This window comes from Miniopterus schreibersii, assembly GCF_964146895.1.
Source record: "Miniopterus schreibersii genome assembly, chromosome: 15".
Taxonomy (NCBI): Eukaryota; Metazoa; Chordata; class Mammalia; order Chiroptera; family Miniopteridae; genus Miniopterus; species Miniopterus schreibersii.
In genome coordinates this window covers 9,734,634-9,753,044 of record NC_138115.1, presented here as the reverse complement: position 1 = coordinate 9,753,044, position 18,411 = coordinate 9,734,634, and the positions used below count along the sequence as shown (strand labels likewise).

General features: G+C 41.8%; 1 protein-coding gene across 11 annotated transcripts in view; it reads right to left on the bottom strand.

The window, feature by feature from the left end:
• Positions 1-18,411, bottom strand: part of CADPS (calcium dependent secretion activator) — a 434,736-nt gene that overhangs the window by 97,823 nt on the left and 318,502 nt on the right. For 4 of the 11 annotated variants that reach the window (XM_081160527.1, XM_081160533.1, XM_081160531.1 and 1 more), the window contains exons 14-18: positions 17,489-17,590; positions 16,017-16,080; positions 15,567-15,690; positions 13,156-13,224; positions 360-466 (exon numbers count right to left, since the gene is read on the bottom strand). In XM_081160527.1, coding sequence (XP_081016653.1) covers positions 360-466; positions 13,156-13,224; positions 15,567-15,690; positions 16,017-16,080; positions 17,489-17,590 — 466 coding nt within the window. Of the gene's footprint in view, positions 1-359; positions 467-12,272; positions 12,291-13,155; positions 13,225-15,566; positions 15,691-16,016; positions 16,081-17,488; positions 17,591-18,411 lie in introns of all 11 variants that reach the window. The other 7 variants (XM_081160526.1, XM_081160532.1, XM_081160524.1 and 4 more) reach the window with 3 other exon arrangements.

Sequence of the window (18,411 nt, the reverse complement as noted above, 5' to 3'; positions counted from 1 at the left end):
AGGTCAACAAATGCGTAAGTGACGGAGATACATCCAAAAACGTGGCCTGCGATCCACACCCCGAATAAAAATAAATAAAAACAACCGTGGTGGCCACAGAAACAACCACAAAAGACCAAGAAGTATTTCGTGTGCTCTGGAATAACATTTTTAAAATACACTCACCTCTTTTGCGTGTCGCTAGAAACATCTGAAACCTTCAGCTGAAACGTACAAGAGGCAGCCCCTTCCCGGCTGTTCTCAACAACCTTCCAAAGGCTTGGCCCTGCCCAGCTGCCCCTTGCCTGCTCTTTGCAAGGCCATTCAAAAGAGAAGGGGGTCAGGCATCTGACCGACAAGGTGACCCGTGACCCGCTCACCTCTGCGTGGTGCTCCTCATTCTGCTGCAGAACCTCGATGACCAGCTCAGCGAGGCGGATCGTGTCCTCCAGCTTTTTGGCGGGAGTGATTAACCGGCCTACATTTTCTGTAGTACAAGAATTTGTGTTAAAATCCAGCGAAAGCGTCAGCCTAGTCTGGTGGCCATTAGAACGGATGGATAAGAAATTTTGAAGAGTTAACAGTTTTTAAAAAAAGTGTCATGCAGATGTTAGGAGCCACAAGATTAGTAGTGAGCAAACCAGAAAGCCATTTTAGTATTATCATCACCATCATCATCATCATCATCATCATCATAGATGCTAAGAAAAAGCAGTGCTCCAGCTTCCAATTGGCATCTTAAGCGACAAGGTCTATGACAGCCCATTTCGAATCGAGTGACATTTTGTACACACGTTCTTTAAAGACAGCATATTTATACTCTCTTGTATCACTCTCTAGACTGTGTGTGTGCTCCTTGAAGCGGGGAGATGTAACAGAAGCTTAATCTTGATTGCTGCTACATTTGTTTCCTGGATTTGTCCTTAAACATTCGATACGACAGAATATTTTTCATTATAGGTCTGCAAGTTTCATAGGTACTGGAATGTTCATTTAAAAAAAAGCAGAGTCAAAGGTCTGGCTGTTTTGAGTTGTTCGGGAAGGAGACTGAATGAAACTTAATGGACATTTCTGGGCCATTAGGGAGGAGGCAGGATCATATTATTTAAAGGATTATTGGATGAAGTAATGGTAGTCTTTGGCGCTGGTCGGCACAACTGAAATCTTATCGGTTAGGTGGCAACAATGTACTCGAAGTTTTTCTCTGCTTTTAGTTTCTATTGTGCTGAAAGGGTTGTGTTTTTATCTGACTCAAGAACAAACTGAACCCTGGTTTCTGTTGCCTTCTTTACAGAGCTGAATTCAGGAATGTTTGGCAATGTCATTATGTTACCCTAATTTATAAACTTTTTTCCTGGAGGAAAAGAGTAATATTTAAAATATAAAGGATTTTCTCAGCCAATGAAATTACCTGGATTCAACCAGTCTGAACTCACAGGGATCTTGTATTTCATGCTTAGATCCTTTCAAACCTTGAAGCCTCAGTCAGTGGGAGGCCCTGGGATATAACGGCAATAAAGGTCATTTAGCATGATTCCACAGGTAGGCATGTGTGTGCAAAAAAGGACAGCCGAAACTTGTTTTTCATCCGAAGCAGACTTGTTTTGGCTCCAGGATTTTTCTTGCTAGGGGAGATTACTTAATACTTCCCAGGAAGGTTTGTTGTTTTGTTTTTTTTTGGGGGGGCAGTGTTTAAACAAAATCATAGGAGGTTGGTTGCACCTTTACAAAAAAAGTGCCCTATAACTTTCTCTTTGTGCATTTGTTAGATAGTCACCTATGATGAATATATCAGATGGTCAGTAATTTAGGATTTAATGATGAAAAACAAGTTCAGTGAAATACTGTGCAAGATGAGTGTCCCAGCGCCTCTGGGAGCTAAGAGTGGTGGATGGGACTGAGTCAGATTATCGAGAGAATTCAGTCCAGTGAGGCCTGGTGACTGGTGTGAAAATGGGCTTTCTGGATTCCGGCCAATGGAAAGCTCCATTGTCTCTGCCATGCTCAGGTGGAGATGTGGCTGGATATGGTTAGGGCCTGACGGTGGGAACTGCGGGGAACATAAATATGCAGATCAGGCCGCCAATATCCCACACTCAACAGAGGGTGCGTGGCGCTCAGGGGCTGAGAGCACATTGCCTGGGCTAGAGCAATCAATATTTGGGGAAGCAGTGAGTGATTTGTGTGCTTTTGGGGCACCTGGCCTGTTTATAATTTCATAAATGGACTGTGATAATTTCATTAGCAGACTTTCAAGCATTTCTACAAACATACTGTGTATATATGTTTGGGTAATACGTGGAGAGTGAGGTACTTGCATTTTGATAGTAAATATGCATAGCTACTATTTTTTATTAGTTGATATTCACATCAATTTGCAAATCCTCATTCTATGCTTATTACCCATTCGACACATACACCCCCACACACACCACACACTTACATACGTTTTCTAGTAACCAGACAAGCCTGCACATTAACACAAATCTGCAGGAAATCCCACTTGGGCACATCTTTGAAATCGTTTGCTTTAAAAATAGGGAGCATTGTCCTTTTGGGTGGAACACTCACCAAATCTAGGGGAATTCTAGCTGTACATGGCAAATCATGTAGAAATGAAATAATTCCCACCAAAATTTTTATGCGCTTTCATTTAAAAACTCTGAATGATATTTGTGTTTAGAGAAACCCAAGCTGCTTAAACCAGGACCCCCTGAAGATTTGTTTTAATATGCAGTGCTTTTAGATTGACTACAATATATATCGATAGATACACATAAAGTGTATATGTGCACGCAGCCATTCTGTGGGTGTGTGTACATGTACACAGACATGTGTATGCCTGACGTATATATACAGACAGTATGTTTAATAAAACCTTTTGCAATTTTACTTTAACATGCAACTTATTAAAGTAAGCAGGTTAAAGTTCCTTTAATCTAGAATGCTTGATCTTCCAATTAACCCATGTAGCCAAGACTTCCATTTACTATTAATCAGCTGCAGCTCCACTGTGTGGAGATTAAGCCACTTTATTGAGACATAACACTCTTTTCCTCTTCATTTGCATTAGCTAGCTTCGTAGCTGAATGGCAAAAAATGGTACTAAAGAGACTTCTCTAAGATGTTGTCTTTAAAGAAAATATTGTGCAAAATCCTCTAGCACCTTCTCCCTCCCCCAACAGAGGTCAAGGAGAAATTTGAGCTTAGAAATGACTTTTTTTGGGTCTGTTCTGCTGTTTTGAATTATATTGCAACATTCCTATCAATCTTATACTAGCTGGAGCACTGATGAAGGGAAACTAAAAATACAATATTCTTATTAAACATTTCATACAACAGAATTGAAGCTCATAACATATAAAAAAAATCGTCATGCAAAATGTTATGCAACAACAATGTTATTTTGTGCTGACATTGAGATTTGAAAATGTTGCATATGTCAGACATAGCTAGACAAAAAAAAAAAAAAAGTGGACATTTGGAAATAAATGCTCTCTTTCGCAAACCTACTGTGTCAAACTTGAGAGCCTGAGCCTCAGCTTAGTATTCCAAACCAAAACAAAATTTCAAGAAGAAAAATGAACAGAAAAGCAAACTAAACTAGGAAGCTGCCGAGGAAAGGAACGGTAGAAGTTTACAGTACTTGCTCTTGGCCTAGGCATGCCTTTGAGCCTCTGACATAACATGCTGGCCTGCTTTTGGGTGGGCGGAGGAGGCCCGGGAGGTGGCTGGGGAGCTGCTCAGGTTGGTGAAGACAGATGGTAAAAAAGCAAAGAGACAAAGTGACTTTCACAAAGATTGACAAGTAGGATGAGAAACTCTGAAAAAACCCCCACCAAACAAGCAAAAATGTAAAACACGAGTGGGGAGCCGCTGCTTTCTCGGCGTTACCGCCCCGATACTGGGTGGGCCTCCGACCAGTGCCACCAGCACCGCCCTACGGAGAGGAGACCCTAAGAGGATGAAGACACACACTAGAGACCTTTATCCAGACGGATGCACGTGAATGACGGTGGCAGCGAAACGGACCGAACAAGACACACTTTCCTACGGTGACGGCCGCCTGCTCCCAGAGGAGCGGGAGGGGACCCGCTTCTCACCCGCCCTGTGCCGCCCCACTTTCTACGGAACCCTGCACCCCCGCTTAGACCCCTCTGTGCTTCGGTTTCCTCATCTAGAATTCGAGAATACTCATGTCTTTTCGGTGTATGTGGCAGGGTTGCTGATAAGAGCAAATAAAACAAGGCCGGGGCCAGATCTCTGCGAAGCCCAAGGTGCCTGCAAGTGCTGGCCGTCCCCTCTGGTGTGTGAGGAGGCGGGGGGGGGGGGGTGGGGCTGCTGGCAGGAGCCCACGAAGGGCCGTTGCTCGTTCGAGTGCGCTAGGGAAGATTCCTGCCCCCTTTGTGGAATTTCAACATGTCAAAATCTGTCATTTGGGGGGAAAATGTGTGGTATCTGATTGTTTCCAGCTCATTTAATTATTTTCAATTTGGAATTCGCGTGGCTTTTATATTGTGGGTTGAATCATATATAAAAACTTGCCAGCTTATCAAATATGTTACTTGCTATTCCAAATGTTAGAATGCCGTAATCAGCACTTGACCCATCTGTCATGTGGTTTACAATCTCAGCACAGCAAACATCCTGCAACAATAGCCACTCCCGCGACACGGGCACCGGGCCCCCTGGGCCCCCGGCTCCGTCGCTTCGATGAGGCCGCGTTAACCTGGGACCTGCTCGTCCCCGCAGCCCCGCTCATAAGGCAGCCGCGTGGTGAGGGGCACAGGCTCCACTGCCAAGTGTGCTTCTCGGTCTGCTTGAATTTTCTGCTGGGAAAATGATCTTTACTGTAGGCTTATAGGAAATGTAATTCTAGCGACATTAATAAAAATATCAGCAATAAGGATAAATATAATATTCTGGCAGAACTCTCTATTAAAAGCAAAAGTCGATGAAATCCTTTTCGTGTGGGGCTGCCTCGGTGTTTCGAATGCAGGGCTAAAAAAATTATTCACCAGTCTCCTCTTCCTTAAATCTTTTGTTAGTGAAAGATTGTGTGTAAATAGAATTTAGAAAAATCAGTTTTAAATATCAGCTACTTAAAGGAAGGCAACAGCTGAGCTTTTCTTTATAAAAAAGTACTCATTTAAATTTTCTTAAAAGCTGGCGTTCCACCTGCAGCTGAGCTGAAAGTTAGGTACGTCTCTGATAACACAACTTGGTAATACCTCCTCCCGGCTTTTTAACGAATGCATGTTACCTGAGTGCGCAATTCTCATGGAAACCCCTCACTCACTCCTGGTGTAGAGAAATACTTGTTCTGGCATCTATAAAACAATGCAATGACCCCAGGCTGATCCATAACCCACGAGGCAGCACATACATAACTCAGCTCAGTGGGTCTCGATGAAAATCCGTAGAGGGATTCCCGGCTGCCAACTGTCTGTCCAGAATTCTGACAGTGAGGTTTGCCACTATAGAAAAACAAGCTCCCTATTTCTTTCCCCTCACAGAGCAAAACAAAAACATCATACCTTGGTTTCCAACTTCATTTACCCAATTACCATTGCTCATGTTTACACAATTAAATCTGCTTGGCTTCCAGAGAGAGAGAGTTAAATGTGACTGCAGAAAAACAAAAAGAGAATTCCTCTGCATGCTCAGCTAAGCCAAGGAAGAGAAGCACTCGGGGGCAAGAGGCACTCCAATTAGCCCTTAAATAACCCGGGCAGCCCTGGTTCCAGCGAGCGGATTGCCAGGCCCGAGAATACCACGTGAGGGACGGGTATGGTTGATGGAAAGCTCACTTGCTATCAAGTTCCAATCTACTGATGTGTCGCTGACGATGCCAGTGTTTGTATTATGCTATTACTGAAAATGACTAGCCTATGGCCATTTGCTATGATTTGGGGCTTGGGGTGGATAGAGCTAGACTAGGAACAGAAAGCTAAGCAGACAGCCATGCTTTCCAGAGTACCCTGCCTCCCTAAAACGATGGCCGCGTGGACCACATATTTAATGCAGGGTTACAGTTCAACATCACTTCTTCAGTGGGCTGTGAATTACATGTCCTGATCCCCTTGCAGGACCATCCCTCTGTTTCAGAAGACTCCATCTCTAGGACCGTATACAGTATATGGTAATGAAGACTGTTGCGTGAATCATGGATCATTTTCTCTGCCCTTTTCACTGCAGTTACCTTTGTCTCTTCTGTGTAGCATGCATCTGAGACTGTCATACTCCTGTCCAAAAGCCTTTAAGAGATCCCCTTCACGGCAGCGGGGTGCCTTCAGCACGAAAGCCCAACCTCTCTGCTGATACCTCTACTTAAGCACTATGGCCTTTAACAACAGCAAATTATATCCATGTCTGTCTCCCTCGCTGCCCAGTGAATTCTGTATTTCTAGACACTAGAACAGTGCCTGGCCCAGGGCAGGTCCTCAACTACTGGTGGAAGGAAATCCTCGGTGGATCCCACCTAGTGCCTTGCTTTTATGGCAAAACAAATACCCAGTGTGGCAATATGCATATAAAGGATACAGCAACTTTTATCTCTTAACCAAAGCCCCTGGTTACTTAACCCATGTACTAAGCCAAATTGCTGAGTAGTAAACATTATAACCTAAACTTCCAAACCAGAGAACAGCTTCAGGTGTCTTAGTGCAATTTAAAATGATTTAAGATAATTAAAAATACTTTTTATTTAAATTAAAATAAATTGTATCCACAAGGAAGAAATAATGCTGTTATGATATTTTTCTTCTCTAATCTAGTATCTTTGTCTTTAAGAATGAGCTGTTGCACTTAAGAAAAGTGGGCTTAACTCTGGATAGACCCCGTCGTGGATATCTGTTATTCCTGCATGTGCAGTAACCTTCCTCAGAATTGCCTTTCCTCCAATCCATGTGGTTCTGATGTGAATGTCAAGCAATGACTCCTACAGGGGCAGTCATGTGAGCCAAGCCAGGCCAACCATAGCACCGACACTGTCATGGAAATTCTGATTGGCTCAGAGACTAACATGCAACCCAAGCGTGCCAATGAGACCCTTCTCTGAAACTTTATACAGTTGCTTGGAGAGGAAAGCTCGTTTTCTTCTAGGGTTATTTAGTGATAAAAGCCTGTGCTCTCTGTGACCATGTTGCTCCCAACCTCCCTACCATGACCCCCAGTCACATTAAAGAAGACTGTCAGCAGTTGGAGAGATCAAAACATGCTAAAATTCTTTATCCCTGAGTCCAGCTCCTCCACATATTTCCTAGCCATGCTGGCCAAAAATTCCCTTTTCTTGCTTAAGCTATATGAGGGTTGTGTGTGTGTGTGTGTGTGTGTGTATTTTTTGTCACTTGCTTTAGCACGAATACTGATTTAATAGTACTATTAAATGCCCACCCCGTCCCCAAATAAGCTTTCACATATATGGCCACAAGCTCTCTGGGGAAGATTCTTGGAGCATCTGGAAGGATGATGAATAGAAGTAAATACTTCAATGAGGCCAGGGGACACCCTAGGCAGTTCTTTTTGGGGAACCAGCCCTTGACCTCCAAGACAACATCCTCCTTGCAATGCATCAAGACCTTGGCCTAGGGGAAGTCCCCTGCAGCACCTTGCATTTCCCTTTACCACAGTGAGAATGTAATTACGTGTTTTATGCCTGTGCTCTCTACTATTGGTCAGCTCCCTGGGGGTAGGGACCATGGCTGTTTTTTCTCATTGCTCACTTCCATGGGTCCTGGAACTTAGTGGGTATTTAACAAATGTGTGTGGAGCTATATTGCTATGTTTTATTTTGAAATTAATGACAAAAAGATCAATCAACTGTCTCCTATATTCCTATAATTGCAAACCCTGGATCAGCAGCTCCGCATCACCTGGGCACTTGTTAGAAATGCACGTTTCCAGGCCCCAACCCGGACCTGCTAACTCAGAATCGATGTTTTAACAAGATCCTCAGGGATCTGTATGAAAATTAAAGTTTGAGATGCATTGTTTCATATTCCATTTCTTAAATCAAAGAATATGTTTTATACTACACATTTAGATTGGGAAGTTTCCTTTTAAATAATAAATAACAACAGATAATAGATATACTGAGTGCTAGCTGTGCGGCAGGCACTGTGCTAATAGCTTTATTTGGAATATGTGTTTCAATCTTTGCAACAACCCTTTGGGGAAGGAAAATATAAGTGAGGTTTAAAGAGGTTGAAACAATCATTGGAGTCTGGATAGTGACTTAGAGATCTGGTGCTCAGGCTGGTCCTGAGGGGGTGTTTCTTGGAGCTGCATCTATAGCACTCTAGCATGTGGACACTGCATATCACCAGCTGTCCTACTGAAAACTCAGGCCAAGTAAGGGATTGGGGTGGGGCCATTACCTCTTGGCTGAAAGGTAAGGCAGCCTGGTTGGGGGAGGGGGGTGAAGGCTCCTGAGTAGTGTGCAGGACCCCAAACTAGGGTCACTAACTGCTCATCTTATTTAGAAACCTCTAGGCCTCGGTTTTCCTGTCAAGGGAAAGTTTGGGATTAGACGGTTGAGAAACCCCTTTCTGGTCTCACAATTTTATCACTAACAATCACAAGTGTTTCATAGCTTAGAAGTCGAACATGTGGGCTTAGAAATTAAGCTCATGTTCAAATTCTGTCTCTGCAACTAACAAGCTGTGTGATCTTGGGCAACACACTTAACATGTCTCTATTTCTATCTTTTTGTATTTCTATATACAAAGAGTGAATTCTTATTTCACTGAGTGTAAGGGGCATATTTTAACATTTCTGAAACTGGGTGCACTTACATTTGATAGCATCTAACAATTTAGTTGGCAGCATTGTTTTGTTCTTAGGAGTATATAAATTAATGGTACATCTCATAACTGATGGCCTTTTAGATTCAATGAAATATGGTAATAAAATACTTCTTATAGAGTTGTGAGAATTAACTGAGATCACATGTAACCACTAAAGACATACTAACTTCTCAATAAAGGACAGTTAGCAGCAGCAGCAGCAGTGGGAGCAGAATCTGTTACTTTCTGGTAAAAGGGACACTGGTTTTCTATTTATTGGTTTATGGTGCATTTTTTAACACCTCTTTTTCTCCAAGCTCCTCCTTGCGGACAGTGTGGAAACATGCTTCTCCTTGCACGCCTCATCTTTTATAACATATAGATGAGATGCTAGTCTGCAGAATAACCTGGGCTTGGAAACCCTGATTGGTGCGGCCCCGAAACAAGAAAGGAGGAAAGAGAAACATTACGTTTCTCGCGTAAAACCTGAAGCCTGAGGTGGCGCTCACTTCAGAGGGGCCTGGAGCTTGGTGAGGGGATTTGCCCTCACCGGCCCCTTGGGTGGGTGGCTCTGCACTGTGCGTTCGAGGGTTGCAGGCCTCGCTGTCTCTTCTCCTTCAACTGGCCTGGGACCTGTAGGACGTTTGACTGGAGCGGGGAAAGATATGGAATCTCAACACTACAGAATCTGCTTGGCAGCCCTTGGACGGGCTTGTCCTGCGTTAGAAGATTTCTGACAATGGGGGAGAAAAAGAGGCTCAGTTCTTTGGTAATCTCAGGGAATCTCAACTTCCCTCAGGAAGGCTTCACAGTGGAAAGATTTCGGCAATGACCTGGTCCCAGAAAGAACTGTTCTGGTTTTGGTAGTCTTTCCGGATTAAAAATTGTAGGTGTTTTTGAAGTTATCCATTCAATGAACGGATGTTACCCAAGTGCCCACCACATCGGCTGGAAAGGCGGCATGGAGGAAAGAGATGAAAAAGCACGGTGTTTGAATTGAGAAAGATCTGGTTCAAATCCTGCTTGAGAAATTCACTCATCCTGTCCAAATCTCATCTGTAAAAGGGGTAAAGATGGAATCAGATCCTCCATATAAGGTCCTTAGCACAGTCCTTGGTCCACAGGTGGGTTGGCTGGCTCTATATATAGATACATGTATTTATGTATGTATCTATGTATCTATCATCTATCCATCTATCTATCATCTATCTATCAATCATCTATCTACCATCCATATCTGTTAATCTGTCTGTCTAGCTGTCTATCTATGTATCTATCTATCTAATTTTGTAAATCTTTGGAGTATTTGAAGGAAAATTATTTTATTTCAAGTTTCAGTAGAATTTTCGATACTCAGAAAATTACACAAGTATTTAATCAAGAATTGAGGCAAAACAGCAATAGTGGTGCATTCTCTGAGCTTGTTGGGTTCTGAATGTGTGATGGTTTAAATGGAAATGTATTTAAAATAATAAATTTATGTGCAGAAGTCACAACTTTTCTTTCCTAGAGTAGTAGTAGCCTTTTCCTTTTTTGAGATACTGTAATTAAACTGAATATTTAATCGCTAGTAATGCCACCAGACAGAAAGCATAAGTCCACCAAATGCCATCTGCAGAGCCCATAGCCTCTCAAAGCATAGCCTGAGCAAGGAACTCCGTAGCTGCCCACATCCCACCCACTTTGGACATGTAACTCCAGCTGAGCCTGCCACCTCCATACGGTTGGTTCTGAATACCCACCCATGTTTTGTGTTTAGTTTCCCCTGAGGAAACTGAAAAAGGAGAGGGAGGGTAAGAGAAAAGATTGGAAGGTCAGGAAAGAGGTGATTGTGATTATGATTGTGACTGAGATTTGTTTAGCCTCGAAGAGTCCGCAGACACACCAAGTTTCAGACCCATCTTTGTTTCAACTTTATCTTTTAGGTCCAGTTTTACTCTATCCCCCCTTCTCAGTCCTTTCTCTCCATCAATGCCAGTGGGATTGTCCTGCAGTGCAAATCACCAAGCCACCCTCTTGCTTAAAGGGCCTTTAACGGCTCTCTATTACCTCTAGAAGTGAGACCTGTGGGATATTTTTCCTTTGAAAAATCCATATGTCTGCAGAAGCTGGCATAGATTCCAGGATAAGAAACTTTGGACCATGAGATACAATCTGAACTCTGTATTAATAAGGTATATAAAGGCTTTTGAGATCTTGCCTCCTGTCTACATTGCCATCATCAGCACCCATTACTGCCATCTTTTCATTCTATTTGCAACCACATTGAGTTACAGAGTAGTTAAGACTGTGGCTTCTGCTTGGGCTCAGATTCTGGCTCTACCCTATTCTACTAGGAGTGTGTTATTTAACCTCTCTGTATCTCAGTTTGCTCTTCTCTAAAATGGGAATAATAGTAGTGTCCACACCTCCTGAGGGTTTTTAAAGATTAAAATAGTCATACCTGGTACATAATACACATTAAATAAAAATTAGCTATTTTTATTATACATGGTTTTACACACATGTATAATACATTTGCACACAGACTTCATAAGGTCAACAGCTGTTTCCTGTTTACATAGTCCCTGGCTTTCACCACCGTACCTGACACATGGTAGGCTCCCTCTAAACACTTGTCAAATGAATGAATGAATGAATGAATGAGTAAGTGAATGAATAAATGAATACCTTCCCTTCCAGGGAGAGAAAGGCACCTGTGTCTTGAACATAGGTTCATGAGTCTTCAAATACTTATTGCGAGCTTGGTGCTTGGCATGTGCTCAAAAATGCTTTCTGAATTGATCTCAAATATGTTCAACTCTGACTAAATGAAATATGTTTAACTTCAATGAGATGATGATAATCTTTTGAGAATCCTTTAGACCTTAAAAACAATAGTTCATACTATAATTTTATTTATTAGCGTTTTCCTCACAATCTGCTTAGACATTTTTGGACTAAACAAGAAGAACACATCCGAAGTCAAGACTTTTCTAAGAGCTCGCCCCTCCTGAAGCTTCCAGCAAGGGGCGCTGTGCAGCCACCTGTGTCTGCGTCCTGCCTCACCACACGATACACACAAGAACGGCACAAACACAACTTCTCTCTGTCTTGGCTGATAGACATTCATCAAAGAACACAAACTTCTCAGTAGGGTAGAAAACAGAAAAAAGAAATGAAAAACGAAAAGGAAGATTAGTTTGGTTCAGTAGCTATTTTTTAAAAGCACATGAGGCCAAATCCCTGGAATCTGGAAACCAAGGATGAAATGCAGTTCCATACGAACCAGAATTCTGTTCCTCCGAAGCTATGCCTTTATGGAAAGTCTACTCTATTAAGGTTAACATCTAATGGGCATGAGGGATATTCAGACAGCACAAATTAACTCCTTAAGTATCATCGCAACTCCACACCAGTCTTTGGGAGTACATACATTAAGGAGCTATTGAAAAACAAAAACAAAAACAAAAACTAAATATAACTCAACAATCCTGGTAGTTTAGAATGCATATACAATTGGTTCACCTGCGTCCTTTTGATTCTCTATTTGAAAGAGAGAGCACAACAAGGAGAGAAGAGAGAGAAACAAGAACACATATGCAGGATTAATGAGCAGTGGACCAAAATGCCCCCCACTATGTGTGATACATGACACTGGAAGAAAAGGTTGCCCTTGGGTTCCCACCGCCCCGAAGTGTGGGGGCCAGCAAAAAAAGGCTCCTTCACAGAGGTGGAAAATGCTGCACAAATAGAAAATTAGTAAAATTAAGTTTAATGTGAAATCAAGCTATGAAACATACATGAACTCTCCAAGTGACAATTAAGTCATATGTTCTAGCCAAAGCTTAGAGGACAAAGACAAGTCAAAATCTCCAGAGAGAACAAGGAAAAGCTTCCCAGCTTGAGAGAGAACAGACAGGAGGCACATAAGATCTAATTTTTACAGAGAATGGACCGCCTTGTGTGATCTCATACCCCCAATAGTTTGACATGTTAAACATGGGAAAGAAGGCGTGATTTTGCCCCAGCTGTCCTTTATCTGACACCTAACACATTGCTCCCTGCCTAGATGCTACCTTTTGATTGTGTACCAGTGACAAGCACTTTACAAATTGGGGTTACACACAAGCAAAGTAAAAATGCATTCAGGTCACAGACAGAGAATAACTGAAAAACTTACAGACAAATCTGAGTTTATCACAAACAAATGGCTTAATTGTCTAACCTGTTTTAGGCTGATAAAAAGTGACTGGACTTCTCACACTGCGTTTCACAGACAGAATCAACAGACAAGCCAATGCTAAACAACTTGAAGCAAGGAGAGTGAGTTGGTTTGGATCTGGTTTTCTTGAAACAATGGAAACGGAAAGAGTGAAGACAGCATGGCGAGGAGGTGGTAGGTACTCACGAATGGTTAAATCCATCACTTGGGAGGCCAAGCAGAAGACAGGATGCTCATACATTTCTCTCTTTTTCCCTATAAAAGAGGATTTGGGCATGCAAGAGGCTTAGGTCAGAGGTAAAGAGGTTAAAGGTCATAGGTTAGAGGAAAACGTTACATTAGCTCAAAGGAAAATAGCCATAGAGTATTTTGGGATAAACACAGGATAAAAGAAAAAGGAGTTTCAAAATTGGAGCTCTACTGGATTAACCATTCAGCATGCCGTGAGTCACGAGAGAGATTGTGACCATGACTTCACACGTCTCTTTAGAATTGTTTGCAAGAATACAATGACCAAAAACATCATGAGTAAAGGGAAACAGAATTTCATTGGTTTAAGGCTCCAAGATACTAAGGATTTCAGACTTTAGTATCTAAGGCTCTTGAGGTATTTCTTCATAAACATAGTCTCCAGCAATATTACTACAACTTCTTTCCAAAATTCTCTGGGAACTAAGCTGTCAATGCTCACAGAGGGGCTCAAATGTAAAAATGGAAGGTTTCTTTTCTGAGTGCAGGATCAGAACCTTGTAAAAGAAAGTTGTCTGGTAGTAATATCTTTAAAGCTGCAATGTCTCAGCCTACGGTGGACTATGTTCATGAAAGAAAACCTGATACATGCAGCCAGAGGATGTTGGGTTGTCTGAATTAACAATCCCAGCATGCTTTGAAATTGGTGTCACAGCCACTTTTGCAGAGGTAATGTCAAAAAGTGGCTGAGCCAATCGCGAACAAGGAAGGAGAGAAGCAAAGAGAGCAGGTAGTGTGGAATGAGGTACTTCTCTGAAAAGAGAGTTGGGAAAAAAAGATTTGTTTCTTCAAAGAATCCCCAGACCTAAAAGTCACAGTGCAAAAGATAATTAACACAACCAAGAAGAATTGAGGCACAAAAGGAAATTACAGACCAGCTGATCTACTTTGGAAATGAATGCATTTTTACTTACAGATCTTAAAGTTTGTTTTTAGATATATTTATCTGAAAGAAGAGAGCAGATCTTACCAAGACTAGTAATAGCTAGACCAAGACCTACGAGGCAGCAGCCATGGTAACCGAACGTTTCTTGATTCCATCCCATCTCTGGCCTTGCCTAGAATTATTAGGTGCCTGGTTGACATTACCAAATATAACCAATCATTATGTCCTGGGAAGGTAAATGCTGGAACAATTATTTGCTAATATGGCCCTTTTAACGATCTTCTTGCTCCTCTATTTTTGTCACTCATTACCAAGTCAAGCGTTGATAAACATCCTTTTAGTGCCCAATTCTTAAGTGTTTCTCCCTGGATGCATAACAATGAATTCATTACCACTGGTACACAATTTGCATTGTCAGACAGACAAAATTGAGAGAGGGAGACATGTAATGTACAGAACACTGTGAATTTGACACGATCTTAACCTAATTCTCTAGAGAAATAAGGACTTTGGCAGGGTAAGTGATGGGTTTTGGTGGTTGGTTAGGTCTTTTTTGTTCCCCCCAGTCTTGTCCTGAAGGCAGGCAATGGGCATTTGCTGGCGTTTCACAAGGGAGAGAACATCAGATTCCAGAATGCGAACACATTGAGTTTTGCACACAGAACTCCCACATTTATACACTTACACTACTGGTCAAGTTGGGTGTGGTTTTCAAATCACCCTACAGCAGCCAACAGGGTAACAATGAAAAGTGATTAATACTTTTGCAGATGAATAGGTCCCAAAGAACCATATCTTTTCAAGTAGAGCTTACTCAAAGTGACTTTTGGGTGATTACTTGGTCATCAGTGACTGCTTTCCTAAAACTTGGAAAGGCAGTGGTAACTACCATCCTAGGTCTAACATAACAATAACAAGTGAGACTGAAAGCAAACCAGGAGCCATCAGAGAGGGCTGGACATTAACTTGCCATCAAGTTTGAAATGCTACCAGAGACAGCCCTTTGTAAGTTTAGGGGCAAGAAAGAGTTCAGCAAAACCTTGATGCTGCTTTCTTCAATTCTTGTTTTACTTACAATGCTATCAACTGGAAAACAAGCTTCCTTGTCTTCCTCTATTTAAAGAAGGTAGCAATCCTACAGAACTCTTTCATAGGAAGACATCAGCCACAGAGCAAACTTAGGGTTGAAACAAACTCTAGAAGGACCTTAGTTATCTGTTAACATCCCATGTTTAAAATTCTTCCCCTATAAAGCCTGATTCCCAAGCCTCTGTTCTTTAATTCATTCATTTGGCCACATCCAAGGAAGATTTCACATTTTCACAATTTGAGTGCTTTCAGGTTTCAGCTTAACATACTCAGATGGACCACTGTTTCCTGGTGCCCATCAGAAAAGAGAGAGACTTCCCCAGGCAGGTGTACAAAATTCTAAATTAAAACTGGGGGCAGTAGGGAGCCTTACCTTCGATTTTGGCATACTCTGACAGCCGAGAGTAGTTGACTAAAGCAGCCTGCTCTAGGCATTTACGGATGACTGTTTTTACCTCCTCTTGTGGCACTGGCGTAACGATGTCCTTCATCAAAACCTTAAGGTGGGGGAAAATAAAAAGGTTTTTAAGATGGTTCAACTAAATGCATTCCTCATTTATACTTCTTAAAGAGTTAAATGTAGGCAGGATGGAGAAGCCCATTGTGAACCAGGGAAGGGCTAGGAGTATATCTTCCAGCTATTTGGAGTCTGGAGATAAAACACCTAGATTTGGGGCAGTTTCCTCACACTTATTCTGATATTTGATGAATGGTAAACAAAACCTTAAAAAATTCCAAACAAGGTCATTCAACCACAATATTTCCTTACAGTTTTGTTCATGTGTCTGTATATATGGAATCTGTCTTTTAGTTTCCTTCTTACCCTTTCCAGGAGTGAGAGAGTAGCTTTCAAAGCACCTTCAGGTCGACCAAATGGAAAGCAATATCTAAAAAACAAAAAAGAGAGAATTCTTCAGGTTGCCCCAATTTATGACATTTTAGCATGAAATATACTGAAATTTGGTTCCTACACACATTCTCTCTGAGGAGCAGAAACTGCTTTCTATTTTGTGACACTGTGTTATGTTAATGTGAATTCACACCATACATGTGTGTGTATAATGTATATATGTGTATGTGCGAAGGATGACTAAAGAGAGGCTCCGAAGACGCCTGCAGCAGAAAAGAATATTTAGAGTGGAGACAAGGCTCTGTTTTGATTTCTATTGTGAAGGAGAACCATTTATTAGCTCAAAGGAGACCTTAAATATTATTACAGAGACCAGCATTAACGAATATTAGTTGAAAGGGGGTAAAATTCAAACACACTTACTTAAATACCTAAAGGATTAATACGGGAACTAAACGAGGGTGTTTTGAGCAAATTCATGATTTTGCAAATTGCCTATCCTTGGTTGTGGTTTTTAATTGTTACTGGATTTTTCGTGAATGGCAATGCATCTTGCATATAGTGTGTGGTCAGTAAAGATTTATCCAGGAGGGTTTGCTTGGCACCAATAGGACTGCCTCCGGTAACACTAGGAGTTCCATTGACTGTTTCAGGCTGTCACCAGCCCTTTGGGACACTGTTCCTCAAGGTACAAAGGGATCAGCATGGGCCACTTACGCTCAGACTTGCCTGGGGCAAGCTCCTGAGCCTCTCTCAGCCTCACTGTTTACATGGGATTATAATAACTACCTTACAAAATTGTTCTGAGAATACAAATAATGAGATGCTTCTCTGGCCCCTGTATCTGAAAGGGCTTGATAAAAAGGACCTATTTATTACGCCTTTATAAATGCTCTCAGTACTTTTGAGTTACTACTAGTTCAGGCTTCTGGTCCGGAACCGCGAGTGCAGCGTTAGAAACGTCTGATGTGTCCCAAGGGGAAGTGGCCACGTGGCCCAAGGCTCAGGCGTCGGCCCTGCCGGCTGTCCCCAGGGTGGAGAAGAGCCCACCTGCCAGGGCCCATCCGGCCCCCCTTCCTTTCCTGAGTAGCCAGCTTGTCCTGTTTCCCGATCATATGATGTGGTTCACAAGATCTTTCACTGCTTTATTTAGGAAACTGGAAGCTTCAAATTCAACTTTTTAATGTATTAAAAAAAAAAAAAAGATTGATGACCAGGGTCAACTTGCACAAGGAGGGCATTGTCCCTTTGGTGGAAGTAAAATGACCCTAAGATTTCAAAGTCTCTAAGCTACTGTGGATGGAACCAGTCTTACTGGTTTGCTTTTCCATTTGGTTTTTCTAAATATCCAGTGTGTACCTAGTTGACTTACAGTTTCAGAAAATCAAGCCCTCCCCGGTCTCACCCTCCTAATAAGCCTCCTCTATCCCATCCCAGATCCTTACCTAAAATGCGTAATCTGATTTTCCAACAGAACTCGGAGTCTTTCTTTGATTTCTTCGAAACGTTCCTTTTCTTCAACAGTCACAGTTCCGATTCCATCGGGCCTGAAGGGAGACATGTCATGAAGTGACGGGAACCTCACATGCTGACACCAGCAAATCAGACCTCTAGCAGGAGGAAACTGTCCGTTTTAGAAGAACAACAGCAATGGTAGATGTAACCTTAGGAGGCGGCCTGCTTGGCAGAGCTGGTCATTAAATGGAATGGGGTATTTTGGGGTTATCATTTGGAGGCATTTGCAAAATTGTCCCTCATTTATTGTGAAATGATAAAATGTGCAAACTAGTGGCTTGGAAGTTCAGCTTTTAGGTCTGCTTTTCTCATGGTTTCTTAAAATTGGTTACTTGCCAACATTTTTAAAATTAGTAAAGTTTTATAATATAATTCTCTTGAAATTTTGGAACAAACCAGCATTAATTGGTGAGTGCAACTAGCAGCTCCTTTCTTCCTTAGCTGGGGCCGGCGCTCACCTTGTCCACATCTCTAATTTGCATTACCTGTCTCACATAGGCAGTTAGACTTGGGACCCCTGAATTATGCACACAAATGCCTTTGAAAACCAGGTGCTTTATAAGTGTCTGACTTTACCAGTGTTAAATGTTCTTAAGTGACTCAATTTCTAGCTTATCATTATAGACATTCAGATTAATTTGAGCGCTCATGTATTAATTGAAGAACAAATGACAAGACATTGTACAAATGCTAAGACATTGATAAAAGAAATTGAAGATAACACACATGGAGATGGAAAAACATTCCATGTTCATGGTTTGGAAGAATTAATGTTGTTAAAATGTCCTTACTACCCAAAGCCATTTAAAGATTCAGTGTAACCCCTATCAAAATTTCAATGGCATTTTTTACA